The sequence below is a fragment of the Pseudophryne corroboree genome (genome assembly GCF_028390025.1).
Source record: "Pseudophryne corroboree isolate aPseCor3 chromosome 3 unlocalized genomic scaffold, aPseCor3.hap2 SUPER_3_unloc_26, whole genome shotgun sequence".
NCBI lineage: Eukaryota > Metazoa > Chordata > Amphibia > Anura > Myobatrachidae > Pseudophryne > Pseudophryne corroboree.
The window spans coordinates 396,291-415,714 of NW_026967515.1; the positions used below are offsets into that span (position 1 = coordinate 396,291).

A 19,424-nucleotide genomic window follows, 5' to 3' on the forward strand; every position below is an offset into this window, starting at 1 on the left:
CTATACAGGTTGAGTATCCCTTATCCAAAATGCTTGGGACCAGAGGTATTTTGCATATGGGATTTTTCTGTATTTTGGAATAATTGCATACCATAATGAGATATCATGGTGATGGGACCTAAATCTAAGCACAGAATGCATTTATGTTACATATACACCTTATGCACACAGCCTGAAGGTCATTTAATACAATATGTTTAATAACTTTGTGCATTAAACAAAGTTTGCGTACATTGAGCCATCAAAAAACAAAGGTTCCACTATCTCACTCTCACTCAAAAAAGTCCGTATTTCGGAATATTCCGAATTTCGGAATATTTGGATATGGGATACTCAACCTGTAATGATATTTCAATACAGTCAGATTATACTGAGGTGAAACAGTATAATATCAGTGTATAATACACAGCTCCTCTACAGATCATATAGTGACAGTCACTGAGGTATATTGGGGAGACCCTAAATCCCACCTACCTGATCCTCCTGTGGGATCCTGTGATTCTCCTCTGTACAATCCTGGGAATACAGAGGACGGGGACATCTCTCTGGGGTATCTCTGTTACTTGGCCCATCTGTAGGAGACACACAGTGACTGAGTACAGTGTATATATGTGATTATCAGGTGATGTGTATATATAGGGGCCCCCATACCTGCTCCCCCCTGTACAATACATGACAGTCTCCTCTTACCCAGTGATGTGAGGGGCCGGTGATTCTCCATCATCACGTCCTTGTACAGACCCCTGTGTTCCTCTATATACTCCTCCTCCTGCATGGAGACATAGACAGTGACATCCTGACACCTTATAGGAACCTGACACACACAGTGATACAGTCATCACCCAGACACATCCCCTGGTGTTACTGTATAATGCCCCATTCCCAGCAGTCACCTCTCCAGTCATCACCCAGACACATCCCCCGGTGTTACTGTATAATGTCCCATTCCCAGCAGTCACCTCTCCAGTCATCACCCAGACACATCCCCCGGTGTTACTGTATAATGTCCCATTCCCAGCAGTCACCTCTCCAGTCATCACCCAGACACGTCCCCAGGTGTTACTGTATAATGCCCCATTCCCAGCAGTCACCTCTCCAGTCATCACCCAGACACATCCCCTGGTGTTACTGTATAATGTCCCATTCCCAGCAGTCACCTCTCCAGTCATCACCCAGACGCATCCCCTGGTGTTACTGTATAATGTCCCATTCCCAGCAGTCACCTCTCCAGTCATCACCCAGACACATCCCCTGGTGTTACTGTATAATGTCCCATTCCCAGCAGTCACCTCTCCAGTCATCACCAAGGCAAGTCCCAGGGTGTTACTGAATAATATCCCATTCCCGTCAGTCACCTCTCCAGTCATCACCCGGACACATCCCCCGGTGTTACTGTATAATGTCCCAATCCCAGTAGTCACCTCTCCAGTCATCACCCAGACACATCCCCCGGTGTTACTGTATAATGTCCCATTCCCAGCAGTCACCTCTCCAGTCATCACCCGGACACATCCCCTGGTGTTACTGTATAATGTCCCATTCCCAGCAGTCACCTCTCCAGTCATCACCCGGACACATCCCCCGGTGTTACACATCCCCCGGTGTTACTGTATAATGTCCCATTCCCAGCAGTCACCTCTCCAGTCATCACCCAGACACATCCCCCGGTGTTACTGTATAATGTCCCATTCCCAGCAGTCACCTCTCCAGTCATCACCCGGACACATCCCCCGGTGTTACTGTATAATGTCCCATTCCCAGCAGTCACCTCTCCAGTCATCACCCAGACACGTCCCCCGGTGTTACTGTATAATGTCCCATTCCCAGCAGTCACCTCTCCAGTCATCACCCAGACACATCCCCTGGTGTTACTGTATAATGCCCCATTCCCAGCAGTCCCCTCTCCAGTCATCACCCAGGCACATCCCCTGGGGTTACTGTATAATGTCCCATTCCCAGCAGTCACCTCTCCAGTCATCACCCAGACGCATCCCCTGGTGTTACTGTATAATGTCCCATTCCCAGCAGCCACTTCTCCAGTCATCACCCAGACACATCCCCTGGTGTTACTGTATAATGCCCCATTCCCAGCAGTCACCTCTCCAGTCATCACCCAGACACATCCCCCGGTGTTACTGTATAATGCCCCATTCCCAGCAGTCACCTCTCCAGTCATCACCCAGACGCGTCCCCTGGTGTTACTGTATAATGTCCCATTCCCAGCAGTCACCTCTCCAGTCTCACCCAGACACGTCCCCTGGTGTTACTGTATAATGCCCCATTCCCAGCAGTCACCTCTCCAGTCATCACCCAGACACATCCCCTGGTGTTACTGTATAATGTCCCATTCCCAGCAGTCACCTCTCCAGTCATCAGCCAGACACATCCCCTGGTGTTACTGTATAATGCCCCATTCCCAGCAGTCACCTCTCCAGTCATCACCCAGACACGTCCCCTGGTGTTACTGTATAATGTCCCATTCCCAGCAGTCACCTCTCCAGTCAGCAGCTGAATGATCTTTTTAGGGAGTTCCAGGATCTTCTGGTCAATGTGTCTCATGTGTCAGTGAGTGAGGTGGAGGCACCGTGTTGGGGCTCTGGGTCCTGCGCAGTCCTCCTGACACACGGGTGGTGGCTGCTCGGTGTCTCACACTCACCGGATCTCTTCTTCACTACTGTGTAACCCTGCGAAATGGGGGAGACATCACTGTAAATACTCACAGATCCCCTCACCTCCCCAGTCATGTCCCTGTATTATTAATATAGATATGTGATGTCACTGTGCCACTCCCAGTTCCCCTCACGTCCCCAGTCATGTCCCTGTATTACTACTGTGCCAATAGACACACTCATCCCAACCCACACAGTGAACCTGTCCTGTAACGGGCACACTTACCTCTGCATTATGGTTACCTCCTTTCTACTCAATGTACCTACCAGACATACACACCAGGGATGTGCGGTGAGGTACATTTATCAGGAGGCAATGGCTAGTACCAGAGCCAGATTTCCGCACAATATATGAGCCCAAGGATTACACACAGGTGCAGCGGTATGCACACGTGGGCATTACACACAGGGGCAGCGGTATGCACACGTGGGCATTACACACAGGGGCAGCGGTATGCACACGTGGGCATTACACACAGGGGCAGCGGTATGCACACGTGGGCATTACACACAGGTGCAGAGGTATATACACGTGGGCATTATACACAGGTGCAGCAGTATACACACGTGGGCATTATACACAGGGGCAGCAGTATAAACACGTGGGCATGATACACAGGTGTACACACGTGGGCATTATACGCAGGTGCAGAGGTATATACACGAGGTCATTATACACAGGTGCAGAGGTATACACACGTGGGCATTATACACAGGTGTACACACGTGGGCATTATACACAGGTGCAGCGGTATATACATGTGGGCATTATACACAGGTGCAGTGGTATATACATGTGGGCATTAGACACAGGTGCAGCTGTATATACATGTGGACATTATACACAGGAGGAGTAGTATAAATTTGGTGAGTGCGGGTAAGGTAGGTGGAGGGGGGGGGGGGGGGGGCACTGCCTCACCTACCATAGAATTTTTACTTCAGACTTTTGACTACAGAAATTATTAGAATAATAGAAATATGATATTTATATGTTCTTTGTATTTTTTATATACTGGATACAGTCAAAACTGTGGCGTATATGTTAGTATGACAGGAAAAGCTCCGTCTCCCCGCACGTCACTGATACACAGGTACACCCAACCCCGTGTGTGCGGAGCGTTCTACCCTCACTTCTGCTGTGCACACTTCTCCAACCACAACCTGTGATGTGTGCGCATCCTACCCTCACTGATGTGCCTACTGGTCACCTACCCCGCACCCATGTAGCCACCTGACACGCACCCCTCCCCCATGCAGCCACCGGTCACACATCCCACCCTCACTGATGTGCCTACTGGTCACCTACCCGGCACCCATGTAGCCACCGGTCATGCACCCCTCCCCCATGCAGCCACCGGTCACACATCTCACCCTCACTGATGTGCCTACTGGTCACCTACCCGGCACCCATGTAGCCACCTGACACGCACCCCTCCCCCATGCAGCCACCGGTCACACATCCCACCCTCACTGATGTGCCTACTGGTCACCTACCCGGCACCCATGTAGCCACCGGTCATGCACCCCTCCCCCATGCAGCCACCGGTCACACATCTCACCCTCACTGATGTGCCTACTGGTCACCTACCCCGCACCCATGTAGCCACCTGACACGCACTCCTCCCCCATGCAGCCACCGGTCACACATCCCACCCTCACTGATGTGCCTACTGGTCACCTACCCCTCACCCATGTAGCCACCTGACACACCCCCCTCCCCCATGCAGCCACCCGTCACGCCCCCCTCCCCCATGCAGCCACCGGTCACGCCCCCCTCCCCCATGCAGCCACCGGTCACGCACCCCTCCCCCATGCAGCCACCGGTCACGCACCCCTCCCCCATGCAGCCACCGGTCACGCACCCCTCCCCCATGCAGCCACCGGTCACGCACCCCTCCCCCATGCAGCCACCGGTCACGCACCCCTCCCCCATGCAGCCACCGGTCACACACCCCTCCCCCATGCAGCCACCGGTCACACCCCCCTCCCCCATGCAGCCACCGGTCACACCCCCCTCCCCCATGCAGCCACCGGTCACACATCCCTCCCCCATGTAGCCACCGGTCACACACCCCTCCCCCATGCAGCCACCGGTCACACACCCCACCCCCATGCAGCTACAATCACACATCCCACCCTCACTATGCTGTGCCTGCTGGTTATACCCCAATGCAGCCACCGGTCACGCAACCTCACCCCCATGCAGCCACAGGTCACGCAACCTCACCCCCATGCAGCCACCGGTCACGCAACCTCACCCCCATGCAGCCACCGGTCACGCAACCTCACCCCCATGCAGCCACCGGTCACGCAACCTCACCCCCATGCAGCCACCGGTCACGCCGACAGGTGACGGCCAGGGGAGGGGGGGGCGACAGGTGACGGCCAGGGGGGACGGACGACGACAGGTGACAGCTAGGGGACGGGGGGGACGGGGGACGACAGGTGACGGCCAGCGGGGGGGGGGGGGGGGACGCCAGGTGACACGGCAGGTGATGAAAAGGGGGTGGCAGGAGAGGAAGATGTGTCAGGGTACAGCCAGGCAGATGCAGGAGAGGCAGGTGATGAGTAGGGGGCTGCAGGTGAGGCAGCAGGGTACAAGCAGGAGAGCCAGGTGACGGACATGTGGGTGGCAGGAGATGCAGGTGGTGAAAGATGACGGGCAGGGGGTGGTAGAAGAGGCAATGGAGGAAAGGTACAGGCAGAGAGGCACAGGTAAGACAGGCGGTGGCAGGTGACAGACAGGGGGTGATAGGAGAGGCAGGGGGCAGCAGGAGTGTCAGGCAACTGGCAAGCGGCTGCAGACGACTGGCAGGGTACAGGACAGGGTGGTAGGGTATAGACTGAGGACGGCATGTGGTGGCAAGAGAGGTTGGTGATAGACGGGGTGGCAGGGGTGTGGTAGAGGCAGGTGGTGGCAGGTGACAGACAGGGGGTGGTAGTAGAGGCAGGTTACAGGCAGGAAAGTGGCAGGTGATGGGCAGGGGGGGTGGTAGGAGAGGCAAGTCGTGGCAGGTGACCGACAGGGTGGTAGGAGAGGCAGGGGGCAGCAGGAGTGCCAGGCGACTGGCAGGGTACAGGAAGAGGGTGGCAGGGTTCAGGACAGGGTGGTAGGGTATAGACTGAGGACGGCAGGTGGTGGCAAGAGAGGCAGGTGACAGACGGGGTGGCAGGGTACAGGCAGGGGGTGGCAGGAGCGGTGGGTGACAGGCAGTGGTTGGCAGGGTACAGGCAGGGGGTGGAAGGAGAGTGGGTGACAGGCAGCGGGTGGCAGGGTGTGGCAGGAGAGGTGGGTGACATACAGGGAGTGGCAGATGACATGCAACGGATGGCATGAGAGGTGGGTGACATGCAGGGGGTTGCAGGAGAGGCAGGTGACATACAGGGAGTGGCAGATGACAGGCAGTGGATGGCATGAGAAGTGGGTGACAGACAGGGGGTGGTAAGGTACAGGACGGGGTGGTAGGGTATAGACTGGGGGCAGCAGGAGAGGCAGGTGACAGACGGGGTGGCAGGAGCGGTGGGTGACAGGCAGTGGGTGGCAGGGTACAGGCAGGGGGTGGAAAGAAAGGTGGGTGACAGGCAGCGAGTGGCAGGGGGAGGCAGATGACATGCAGGGGGTGGCATGAGAGGTGGGTGACAGGCAGGGGCTGGCAGGGGTGGCAGCAGAGGGGAGTGACATACAGGGAGTAACAGATGACAGGCAGGGGATGGCATGAGAGGTGGGTTACAGGCAGGAGTGGCAGGGTAGAGGCCGGGTGACAGACGGGGTGGGTTACAGGCAGGAGTGGCAGGAGAGGCGGGTGACAGACGGGGTGGTAAGGTACAGGCAGTCGGTAGCAGGTGACAGGCAGGGGGCAGCAGGTGAGAGGGCATTAGGAGAATGTGAGGGGCAGCAGGTGAGGGGGCATTAGGAGAATGCAGAGGCAGCAGCTGAGGGGGCATTAGGAGAATGCAGGGGCAGCAGCTGAGGGGGCATTAGGAGAATGCAGGTAGGAGGCAGGAGAGGGGGTATTAGGAGAGGTGGGGCAGGAGAGGAGGTATTAGGAGAGGATGGGGGCAGGTGAGGGGGTATTAGGAGAGGATGGGGCAGGAGAGGGGGTATTAGGAGAGGATGGGGCAGGAGAGGGGGTATTAGGAGAGGTTGGGGCAGGAAAGGGGGTATTAGGAGAGGATGGGGGCAGGAGAGGGGGTATTAGGAGAGGATGGGGGCAGGAGAGGGGGTATTAGGAGAGGATAGGGCAGGAGAGGGGGTATTAGGAGAGGATGGGGGCAGGAGAGGGGGTATTAGGAGAGGATGGGGGCAGGAGAGGGGGTATTAGGAGAGGTTGGGACAGGAGTGGTGGTATTAGGATAGGTTGGGGGCAGGAGAGGGGGTATTAGGAGAGGTTGGGGGCAGGAGAGGGGGTATTAGGAGAGGATGGGGGCAGGAGAGGGGGTATTAGGAGAGGATGGGGCAGGAGAGGGGGTATTGGGAGAGGTTGGAGGCAGGAGAGGGGGTATTAGGAGAGGTTGGGACAGGAGAGGGGGTATTAGGAGAGGTGGGGGCAGGAGAGGGGGTATTAGGAGAGGTTGGGGCAGGAGAGGGGGTATTAGGAGAGGTAGGGGCAGGAGAGGGGGTATTAGGAGAGGTTGGAGGCAGGAGAGGGGGTATTAGGAGAGGTTGGAGGCAGGAGAGGGGGTATTAGGAGAGGTTGGAGGCAGGAGAGGGGGGATTAGGAGAGGTTGGAGGCAGGAGAGGGGGGATTAGGAGAGGGGGGATTAGGAGAGGATGGGGGCAGGAGAGGGGGTAGTAGGAGAGGATGGGGGCAGGAGAGGGGGTATTAGGAGAGGATGGGGGCAGGAGAGGGGGTATTAGGAGAGGATGGGGGCAGGAGAGGGGGTATTAGGAGAGGTTGGGGCAGGAGAGGTTGGGGCAGGAGAGGGGGTATTAGGAGAGGATGGGGGCAGGAGAGGGGGTATTAGGAGAGGATGGGCCCCACATGATAGAGTGATAGAGGCCCATGGGGAAAAAATGTAGTGACAGGGGCCCATGGGGGGGGGGGGGGGGGTAGTGACAGAGGCTCATGGGGGGAAATGTAGTGACAGAGGCCCATGGGGGACATGCAGTGACAGAGGCCCATGGGGGACATGCAGTGACAGAGGCCCATGGGGGACATGCAGTGACAGAGGCCCATGGGGGACATGCAGTGACAGAGGCCCATGGGGGGGTTGTAGTGACAGAGGCCCATGGGGGAATGTAGTGATAGAGGACCATGGAGGGAAATGTAGTGATAGAGGACCATGGAGGGAAATGTAGTGACAGAGGCCCATGGGGGACATGCAGTGATAGAGGCCCATGGGGGGGTTGTAGTGACAGAGGCCCATGGGGGAATTTAGTGATAGAGGCCCATGGGGGGGTGTAGTAATAGAGGCCCATGGGGGAAGGTAGCGACAGAGGCCCATGGGGAGAAAGTAGCGATAGTGGCCTATGGGGGGAATTTAGAGGCCCATAGGGGTGAAATGACAGAGGCCCATGGGGGGTTGTGATATAGACCCCACATGATAGAGTGATAGAGGCCCATGGGGGAAAATGTAGTGACAGGGGCCCATGGGGGGGTGTAGTGACAGAGGCCCATGGGGGGACATGTAGTGATAGAGGCCCATGGGGGGGTTGTAGTGACCAAGGCTCATGGGGGGAAATGTAGTGACAGATGCCCATGGGGGAATGTAGTGATAGAGGCCCATGGGGGGGTGTAGTAATAGAGGCCCATGGGGGCATGCAGTGATAGAGGCCCATGGGGGGGTTGTAGTGACAGAGGCCCATGGGGGAATTTAGTGATAGAGGCCCATGGGGGGGGGGGGGTGTAGTAATAGAGGCCCATGGGGGAAGGTAGTGACAGGGACCCATGGGGAGAATGTAGTGACAGGGGCCCATGGGGGAATGTAGTGATAGAGGACCATGGGGGGAAATGTAGTGACAGAGGCCCATGGGGAAATGCAGTGACAGAGGCCCAAGGGGGATGCAGTGACAGAGGCCCATGGGGGGGTGTAGTGACAGAGGCCCATGGGGATGGGGGGTGTAGTGACAGAGGCCCATGGGGAGAATGTAGCGATAGTGGCCTATGGGGAAAATGTAGTGATATGGGCCCATGGGGGATAGTGATAGAGGTCCATGTGGGGGAATGTAGCGACAGAGGCCCATAGGGGTGAAATGACAGAGGCCCATGGGGGGTTGTGATATAGGCCCCACATGATAGAGTGATAGAGGCCCATGGGGAAATGCAATAATAGAGGCCCATGGGGGGAATGCAGTGACAGGGACCCATGGGGAGAATGTAGTGACAGGGGCCCATGGGGGGGGGGGGGTGTAGTGACAGAGGCCCATGGGGGACATGTAGTGATAGAGGCCCATGGGGGGGTTGTAGTGACAGAGGCTCATGGGGGGAAATGTAGTGACAGAGGCCCATGGGGAAATGCAGTGATAGAGGCCCATGGGGAAATGCAGTGACAGAGGCCCATGGGGGGATGTAGTGATACAGGCCCATGGTGGGAAATGTAGTGATACAGGCCCATGGTGGGAAATGTAGTGATACAGGCCCATGGTGGGAAATGTAGTGATACAGGCCCATGGTGGGAAATGTAGTGATAGAGGCCCATGGGGGGAAATGTAGTGATAGAGGCCCATGGGGGGAATTTAGTGAGAGAGGCCCATGGGGGGAATTTAGTGATAGAGGCCCATGGGGGGGTGTAGTGACAGAGGCCCATGGGGGGAATGTAGTGATACAGGCCCATGGGGGGAAATGTAGTGATAGAGGCCCATGGGGAGAATGAAGTGACAGGCCATGAAGGAATGTAGTGATAGAGGCACTTGGGGGAGGGATGTAGTGATAGAGGCCCATGGGGGGGATGTAGTGATAGAGGCCCATGGGGGGAGGGATGCAGTGATAGAGGCCCATGTGGGAAATGTAGTGACAGGGACCCATGGGGAGAATGTAGTGATAGAGGCCCATGGGGGGTTGCAGTGATAGAGGCCAATGGGGGAATGCAGTGACAGAGGGCCATGAGGGGAATGTAGTGACAGGGACCCATGGGGGGAATGCAGTGATAGAGGCCTATGGGAGGTGTAGCGATATAGGCCCATGGGGGGTGTAGAGATAGAGGCCCATGGGGGGGGGGTGTGTAGCGATAGAGGCCCATGGGGGGAATGTAGTGACAAAGGCCCATGGGCGGGGAGTTAGTGACAGGTATCCATGGGGGGGAATGTAGTGACAGAGGCCCATGGGGGAAATGTAGTGATAAAGTCCCACGGGGGGAGTGTAGTGATAGAGGCCCATGGGGGGGTGTAGTGATAGAGGCCCATGGGTGGATGCAGTGACAAATGCCCATGGGGGGTAGTGACAGAGGCCCATGGGCGGGTGTAGTGACTGAGGCCCATGGGGGGGTGTAGTGACTGAGGCACATGGGGAGAAAGTAGCGATAGTGGCCAATGGGGAGAATGTAGTGATATGGGCCCATGGGGGATAGTGATAGAGGCCCATGGGGGTGAAATGACAGAGGCCCATGGGGGGTTGTGATATATACACATTACGGCAGACAGCGTCCCCTTTTTTACACATTACAGCAGACAGCGTCCCCTTTTTTACACAGTACGGCAGACAGCGTCCTCCTTTTTACACATTGCGGCAGCCAGTCCCCCTTTTTACACATTACAGCAGACAGCGTCCCCCTTTTTTACACATTACAGCAGACAGTGCCCTCTTTTTACACATTATGGCAGACAGCGTCCTTTTTTACACATTACGGCAGACAGCGTCCCCTTTTCTCTGACGTCCTAGTGGATGCTGGGAACTCCGTAAGGACCATGGGGAATAGCGGCTCCGCAGGAGACTGGGCACAAAAGTAAAAGCTTTAGGACTACCTGGTGTGCACTGGCTCCTCCCCCTATGACCCTCCTCCAAGCCTCAGTTAGATTTTTGTGCCCGAACGAGAAGGGTGCAGACTAGGTGGCTCTCCTGAGCTGCTTAGTGAAAAAGTTTAAGTTTAGGTTTTTTATTTTCAGTGAGTCCTGCTGGCAACAGGCTCACTGCACCGAGGGACTAAGGGGAGAAGAAGCGAACTCACCTGCGTGCAGAGTGGATTGGGCTTCTTAGGCTACTGGACATTAGCTCCAGAGGGACCGATCACAGGCCCAGCCATGGATGGGTCCCAGAGCCGGGCCGCCGGCCCCCTTACAGAGCCAGAAGAGGTCCGGGAAATCGGCGGCAGAAGACGTCCTGTCTTCAATAAGGTAGCGCACAGCACCGCAGCTGTGCGCCATTGCTCTCAGCACACTTCACACTCCGGTCACTGAGGGTGCAGGGCGCTGGGGGGGCGCCCTGAGACGCAATAAAAACACCTTAGATGGCAAAAAATACATCACATATAGCTCCTGGGCTATATGGATGCATTTAACCCCTGCCAGTTTTCCATAAAAAAGCGAGTGAAAGGCCGCCGAGAAGGGGGCGGAGCCTATCTCCTCAGCACACAAGCGCCATTTTCCCTCACAGCTCCGCTGGAAGGACGTCTCCCTGACTCTCCCCTGCAGTCCTGCACTACAGAAACAGGGTAAAACAAGAAAGGGGGGGGGGCACTAAATTGGCAGATAAATAAATACAGCAGCTATATAAGGGAAAGACACTTATATAAGGTTATCCCTGTATATATATAGCGCTCTGGTGTGTGCTGGCAAACTCTCCCTCTGTCTCCCCAAAGGGCTAGTGGGGTCCTGTCCTCTATCAGAGCATTCCCTGTGTGTGTGCTGTGTGTCGGTACGTTTGTGTCGACATGTGTGAGGAGGAAAATGGTATGGAGGCGGAGCAATTGCCTGTAATAGTGATGTCACCCCCTAGGGAGTCGACACCTGACTGGATGGTCTTATGGAAGGAATTACGTGATAGCGTCAGCACTTTACAAAAGACTGTTGACGACATGAGACAGCCGGCAAATCAGTTAGTACCTGTCCAGGTGTCTCAAACACCGTCAGGGGCTCTAAAGCGCCCGTTACCTCAGATGGTCGACACAGACCCAGACACGGACACTGACTCCAGTGTCGACGGTGAGGAAACAAACGTGATTTCCAGAAGGGCCAGCACAGTGAGTGTCACTGAAGTTGATCAGTCAGCACATAAATTACAGGCAGCATGACTCAAATCCAGTGGTTGTACCAAGTGTCCGAAGTCGTCGTCAGGATGTTGGCATTTAGTATACCGACACCAGCATCCCAATCGCAGCAAAGCCGACAAGAGTGACGAGTGCAGAGGGTACCCTAACCTCCCACCCCTAACCCTCCGTTTCCCGCAGCCTAAACCTAACCCACCCCCTTAGTGCATAACACTTATACCCCCCCCCCCCCTCTGCAGCCTAACCCTCCCCAACACCATATCCTAACCCCCCCCCCTTCCCACCCGCACGCTAAACCAGTGGCGGCAGTGCATACTTCCCTTCAGGATCCTGACTGTCAGGATATCGTTGCCGGGATCCTGATCACCTCTGGATGCCAGCGTTGGTATTGTGGCTGCTGTCAGGATTCCGGCATCGGAATTACGGCTGCTGGGATCCCGACAGCCAGGATCCTGAATGCATACTTCCGATATGATAACAGCCCAGCAGCATTGTCACCCTCCCTCCCCCACAACACTTTTGTAGTGTCTAAATCCAGTCTGGGCCTCTATTATAGCGGCACCATAAAGCCATTACATATAGAAAATGTATTATTTAATAATGTTGTCCTGTTTTTTAATCATATAATTGTTAAGTGCTCAGTACCTTGGGTATGAGAGGCAGAGGAGGGAACACATAAACCGACTGGTACACCCACGGCGTTACCAGAGCGTCCACAGCTATCGCCTGAGGGTCCCTTAACCTGGCGCAATATCTTTTTAATTTTTTGTTGAGGCGGGACGCCATCATGTCCACCTTTAGTTGTTCCCAACGGTTTACAATCATGTGGAAGACTTCTGGGTGAAGTCCCCACTCTCCCGGGTGGAGGTCGTGCCTGCTGAGGAAGTCTGCTTCCCACTTGTCCACTCCCGGAATAAACACTGCTGACAGTGCTATTACATGATTTTCCGCCCATCGGAGAATCCTTGCAGCTTCTGCCATCGCCCTCCTGCTTCTTGTGCCGCCCTGTCTGTTTACGTGGGCGACCGCCGTGATGTTGTCTGACTGGATCAGCAACGGCTGGTTCTGAAACAGAGGTCTCGCTTGGCAAATGGCCCTTAGCACCAGGATATTTATGTGAAGTGAAGCTTCCAGGTTTGACCATAGTCCCTGGAAATTTCTTCCCTGTGTGACTGACCCCCAGCCTCGAAGGCTGGCATCCGTGGTCACCAGGACCCAGTCCTGAATGCCGAATCTGCGGCCCTCTAAAAGATGAGCACTCTGCAGCCACCACAGTAGAGACACCCTTCTCTGTGGCGACAGGGTTATCCGCTGATGCATATGAAGATGCGATCCGGACCATTTGTCCAGCAGGTCCCACTGGAAAGTTCTTGCGTGGAATCTGCCGAATGGAATTGCTTCGTAAGAAGCCACCATTTTTCCCAGGACTCTTGTGCATTGATGCACTGATACCTGACCTGGTTTTAGGAGGTTTCTGACTAGATCGGATAACTCCCTGGCTTTTTCTTCTGGAAGAAATACCTTTTTCTGGTCTGTGTCCAGAATCATCCCTAGGAACAGGAGACGTGTCGTCGGGATCAGCTGTGACTTTGGAATATTGAGAATCCAACCGTGCTGTTGTAACACTTCTTGAGATAGTGCTACCCCCACTAACAACTGTTCTTTGGATCTCGCCCTTATCAGGAGATCGTCCAAGTATGGGATAATTAAAACTCCCTGTCTTCGAAGGAGTATCATCATTTCGGCCATTACCTTGGTAAAGACCCTCGGTGCCGTGGATAATCCAAATGGCAGCGTCTGGAACTGAGTCCTGTACCACAAACCTGAGGTACCCTTGGTGAGAAGGGTAAATGGGGACATGTAGGTAAGCATCCTTGATGTCCAGTGATACCATATAATCCCCTTCCTCCAGGCTCGAGATAACCGCTCTCAGTGACTCCATCTTGAATTTGAACTTCTTTATGTAAGTGTTCAATGACTTCAGATTTAAAATGGGTCTCACCGAACCGTCCGGTTTCGGTACCACAAACATTGTGGAATAATACCCCTTTCCTTGTTGCAGGAGAGGTACCTTGGTTATCACCTGCTGGGAATACAGTTTGTGAATAGCCTCTAACACCGCCTCCCTGTCGGAGGGAGTTGTCGGTAAGGCAGATTTTAGGAAACGGCTGGGAGGAGACGTCTCGAATTCCAGCCTGTACCCCTGAGATACTACCTGAAGGATCCAGGGATCTATCTGTGAGCGAGCCCACTGTGTGCTGAAATTCTTTAGACGGGCCCCCACCGTACCTGAGTCCGCCTGTAGAGCCCCAGCGTCATGCTGAGGACTTGGCGGAGGCGGGGGAGGACTTCTGTTCCTGGGAACTGGCTGTTTGCTGCAGCTTTTTTCCTCTACCTTTGCCACGTGGCAGAAAGGAAGCGCCTTTTGCCTTCTTGCCTTTATGGGGCCGAAAGGACTGTGTATGATAATACGGTGCCTTCTTTTGCTGTGAAGTAACCTGGGGTAAAAATGTGGATTTCCCAGCTGTTGCTGTGGAAACCAGGTCCGACAGACCTGCCCCAAATAACTCCTCCCCTTTATAAGGCAATACTTCCATATGCCTTTTAGAATCGGCATCCCCTGACCACTGCCGACTCCATAACCCTCTCCTGGCGGAAATGGACATAGCACTAACTCTTGATGCCAGCCGGCAAATATCCCTCTGTGCATCACGCATGTATAAAAGTGCATCCTTTATATGTTCTAAAGTCAGTAATATACTGTCCCTATCAAGGGTATCAATATTTTCTGTCAGGGAGTCTGACCATGCCGCCCCAGCACTGCACATCCAGGCTGAGGCGATCGCTGGTCGTAGTATAACACCAGTGTGTGTGTATATACACTTAAGGATAGTCTCCTGCTTTCTGTCAGCAGGTTCCTTAAGGGCGGCCGTATCCGGAGACGGTAGTGCCACCTTCTTGGACAAGCGTGTGAGCGCTTTATCCACCCTAGGGGGTGTTTCCCAACGTGCCCTATCCTCTGGCGGGAAAGGGTACGCTGCCAATAACCTTTTAGAAATTACCAATTTTCTATCGGGAGAAGTCCACGCTTCCTCACACACTTCATTTAATTCCTCAGATGCAGGAAAAACTACAGGTAGTTTTTTCTCACCAAACATAATACCCTTTTTAGTGGTAGCAGGGGTAATATCAGAAATGTGTAAAACATTTTTCATCGCCTCAATCATGTAACGTGTGGCCCTATTGGAAGTTACATTTGTCTAATCGTCGTCGACACTGGAGTCGGTATCCGTGTCAACGTCTGTATCTGCCATCTGAGGTAGCGGGCGTTTTAGAGCCCCTGATGGCCTTTGAGACGCCTGGACAGGCACAAGCTGAGTAGCCGGCTGTCCTATGTCTTCAAACTTCTTGTGTAAGGAGCTGACACTTTCACGTAATTCCTTCCATAAGTCCATCCACTCAGGTGTCGACCCCGTAGGGGGTGACATCACATTTACAGGCATTTGCTCCGCCTCCACATCATTTTCCTCTTCATACATGTCGACACAGCCGTACCGACACACAGCACACACACAGGGAATGCTCTGATAGAGGACAGGACCCCACCTAGCCCTTTGGAGAGACAGAGGGAGAGTATGCCAGCACACACCAGAGCGCTATATATACACAGGGATATCACTATACAGAGTGTTTTCCCCTATAGCTGCTGTTATATTAAATACTGTGCCTAAATAGTGCCCCCCCTCTCTTTTTTACCCTTCTCTGTAGTGCAGGATTGCAGGGGAGAGTCAGGGAGAAGTCCTTCCAGCGGAGCTGTGAGGGAAAATGGCGCCAGTGTGCTGAGGGAGATAGCTCCGCCCCCTTTTCGGCTGACTTTTCTCCCGCTTTTTTAGACAATCTGGCACGGGTTAATTTACACCCATATAGCCCTGAGGACTATATGTGGTGTATATTCGCCAGCCAAGGTGTTAATATTGCTGCTCAGGGCGCCCCCCCCGAGCGCCCTGCACACGTCAGTGACCGCAGTGTGTGGTGTGCATGAGGAGCTATGGCGCACAGCTGCAGTGCTGTGCGCTACCTTGGTGAAGACTGATGTCTTCTGCCGCCGATTTTCTGGACCACTTCTTGCTTCTGGCTCTGTAAGGGGGCCGGCGGCGCGGCTCTGGGAACGGACTCCGAGGCTGGGCCTGTGTTCGGTCCCTCTGGAGCTAATGGTGTCCAGTAGCCTAAGAAGCCCAAGCTGGCTGCAAGCAGGCAGGTTCGCTTCTTCTCCCCTTAGTCCCTCGGTGCAGTGAGCCTGTTGCCAGCAGGTCTCACTGAAAATAAAAAACCTAATTCTATACTTTCTTTCTAGGAGCTCAGGAGAGCCCCTAGTGTGCACCCTTCTCGGCCGGGCACAAAAATCTAACTGAGGCTTGGAGGAGGGTCATAGGGGGAGGAGCCAGTGCACACCAGGTAGTCCTAAAGCTTTCTATTTGTGCCCAGTCTCCTGCGGAGCCGCTATTCCCCATGGTCCTTACGGAGTTCCCAGCATCCACTAGGATGTCAGAGAAATAATAACAACAGGACACCACAGGATGCTCCTCCTATATAATCATAATATTATTAATAATAATAATAATAATAATAATAATAATAATAATAATAATACACCACTGGCTGCTCCCCAAGTATATTATTATTTTTATTATTATTATACAGGAGGGCCTATGATGTCCTGTTAATAAAAAAAACAACAACAACAGTACACCACAGACTGCTCAACCTGTAAAATAATAATAACAACAACAGGAAACCACAGGCTTCTCCCCCTGTATAATACTAACTGGACACCACAGGCTGCTCTTCCTGTATATTAATACTAACAGGACACCACAGGCTGCTCCCCCTGTATAGTAATAATAATGACAGGACACCAAAGGCTGCTCACACTGTATAGTAATAATAATAGCAGGACACCACAGGCTGCTCCCCCTGTATAATAATAATAACAGGACACCACAGGCTTCTCCCCCTTTATAATACTAACTGGACACCACAGGCTGCTCCCCCTGTATAGTAAGACGCCATTACCTGATCTCTACGGACAACGAGTCCTGTACGTGTGTGGAATGGAGGTACAGTGACCGGAAGTAAGGAGGAAAGCACAGGCAGGAAGTAGGGCATGATTGGCACGGGCCGCTTCCTGGTGACTGGCCCCTGGCCTCCCACACCACGCTCACAGCCCGTGTTCTGTAATAACTATTACTATACATGTCCTCAGTGCAGGAGGCCGGCGGCCATTTTCTTGTAGACCAGTCCGGCAGCAGGAATAGGTTCCCTGGCCGGGTAGTGACGTCAGGAGCGGCGGCCATTTTCCCCTGGTCTGAGCTCCGCCTTCCTTCTATCATTCCCACAAGGCAGCAGGAGCAGAGAGCAGCCATTGCTGTGTCTGGCAGCAGGTAATGATATTATTATTATTATTCTATAGGCTGAGCAGCTCTGGTGTCAGGTTCTGTACTACAGGGGGAGCAGCCTCTGGTGCCTTGTTATAGCGCAGCTGGAGCAGCCTCTGGTGCTGCATTATCCCTGTACAGGTGGCTGACACTCTAGTGTCCTATTACTGTAATACAGGTGGCGCAGACCCCGCCATTACTGTAATACAGGTGGTGCAGATCCCGCCGTTACCGTAATACAGGTGGAGCAGACCCCGCCATTACCGTAATACAGGTGACGCAGACCCCGCCGTTACCGTAATACAGGTGGCGCAGACCCCGCCGTTACCGTAATACAGGTGGCGCAGACCCCGCCGTTACCGTAATACAGGTGGCGCAGACCCCGCCGTTACCGTGATACAGGCGGCTCGGACCTCGCCGTTACGGTAATGCAGGTGGCGCGGATTACGCCGTTACCTTAATGCAGGTGGCGCAGACCCCGCCGTTACCGTAATACAGGTGGCGCAGCCCCTGCCGTTACCGTAATACAGGGGGGCGCAGACCCCGCCGTTACTGTAATACAGGTGGTGCAGACCCCGCCGTTACCGTAATACAGGTGGCGCAGACCCAGCCATTACCGTAATACAGGTGGCGCAGACCGCGCCGTTACCACAATGCAGGTGGCGCGGACCGCGCCGTTACCGCACACACAAGACATTAATGTGTTCTGTCCTGTGGCATTGTACTATACAGGGGTAGCGACCTGTATTGTCTTGCTATACAGAGATAGGGGCCTGTGTTTTATTACTATACAGAGGGAGTGGACTGTGTTGTTCTAATATACAGAGGAGCTGTTTAATATACAGGGGAGCAGCATGTGTTTTCCTACTCTACAGGGGGAGTGGCCTGTGGCATCCTCCTATACAGGGGTAGTGGATTGTGACGTCCTACTATACAGGGGAAGGGGGCTGTGGTGTCTTGTTACTAATATTATATAGTGTGAGTGGCATGTGTTGTCTTTCTATACAGAAGGAGTGGCCTGTGTTGTCATAATAGACAGGAGAAGTGGCATGTGTTATAATATACAGGGGTAGCATCCTGTGCTGTCATAATATACAGGGGGAATGGCCTGTGTTTTCATAATATACAGGGGTAGCATCCTGTGCTGTCATAGTATACACGGGGAGCGGCCAGTGTTGTCATAATATATAGGGGTAGCATCCTGTGCTGTCATAGTATACACGGGGAGCGGCCAGTGTTGTCATAGTATACAGAGCGAGCGGCCTGTGTTGTTATAATATACAGGGGGAGTGTCCTGTACTGTCATAATATACAAGGGTAGCATGCTGTGCTGTCAAGGTAAACGGGGAGCGGCCTGTGTTGTCATAATATACAGGGGTAGCATCCTGTGCTGTCATAGTATACAGGGGTAGCATCCTGTGTTGTCATAGTATACAGGGGGAGCGGCCTGTATTGTCATAATATACAGGGGGAGTGGCCTGTCTTGTCATAATATACAGGGGTAGCATCTTGTGTTGTCATAGTATACTGGGGTAGTATCCTGTGTTGTCATAATTTACAGGGGTAGCATCCTGTGTTATAGTATACAGGGGGAGTGGCCTGTGTTGTCATAATATACAGGGGGAGCGGCCTGTGTTGTCATAATATACAGGGGTATCATCCTGTGTTGTCATAATAGAGAAGAGGAGAGGCCTGTGTTGTCATAATAGACAGGAGGAGCGGCCTGTGGCATCCTACTCTACAGGGGCAGCGGCCTGTGTTATAATATTTACTTCCTTTCGTTCCTCACACTCACTGCTTGACCCATTCCAGTCTGGCTTCCGTCCTCCCCACTCCAGTGAACTGCCCTTACAAAAGTCTGCAATGACCTCCATGCTGCTAAATCCTACTCTCTACTTGTTCTTCTTGACCTCTCTGCTGCTTTTGACACTGTGGACAACCCTCTCCTACTGCAAATCCTTCACTCCATTGGTCTGCGTGATACTGCCCTCTCCTGGCTGTCTTCCTGCCTCTCTGACCATTCTTTCTCTGTCTCCTCTCATGACTCCAGCTCCTCCCTCTTCCCCTAACTGTAGGTGTCCCCCAAGGTTCTGTCCTTGGTCCTCTTCTTTTCTCTCTCTATACGTCCTCACTAGGTAAGCTCATTAGTTCTTTTGATTACCAATATCATCTTTATACT

The 19,424-nt window shown here is 53.7% G+C and overlaps 1 protein-coding gene across 1 annotated transcript in view; it reads right to left on the reverse strand.

The window, feature by feature from the left end:
* LOC134983845 (zinc finger protein 271-like) overlaps window positions 1-16,948 on the reverse strand; it is a 103,986-nt gene extending 87,038 nt beyond the window's left edge. Inside the window, exons 1-4 of the mRNA XM_063949468.1 lie at window positions 16,884-16,948; window positions 2,494-2,684; window positions 691-769; window positions 475-572 (exon numbers count right to left, since the gene is read on the reverse strand). Coding sequence (XP_063805538.1) covers window positions 475-572; window positions 691-769; window positions 2,494-2,559 — 243 coding nt within the window. The 5' untranslated portion in view covers window positions 2,560-2,684; window positions 16,884-16,948. The remainder of the gene's footprint in view (window positions 1-474; window positions 573-690; window positions 770-2,493; window positions 2,685-16,883) is intronic.
* Between the last annotated feature and the right edge of the window lie 2,476 nt (window positions 16,949-19,424).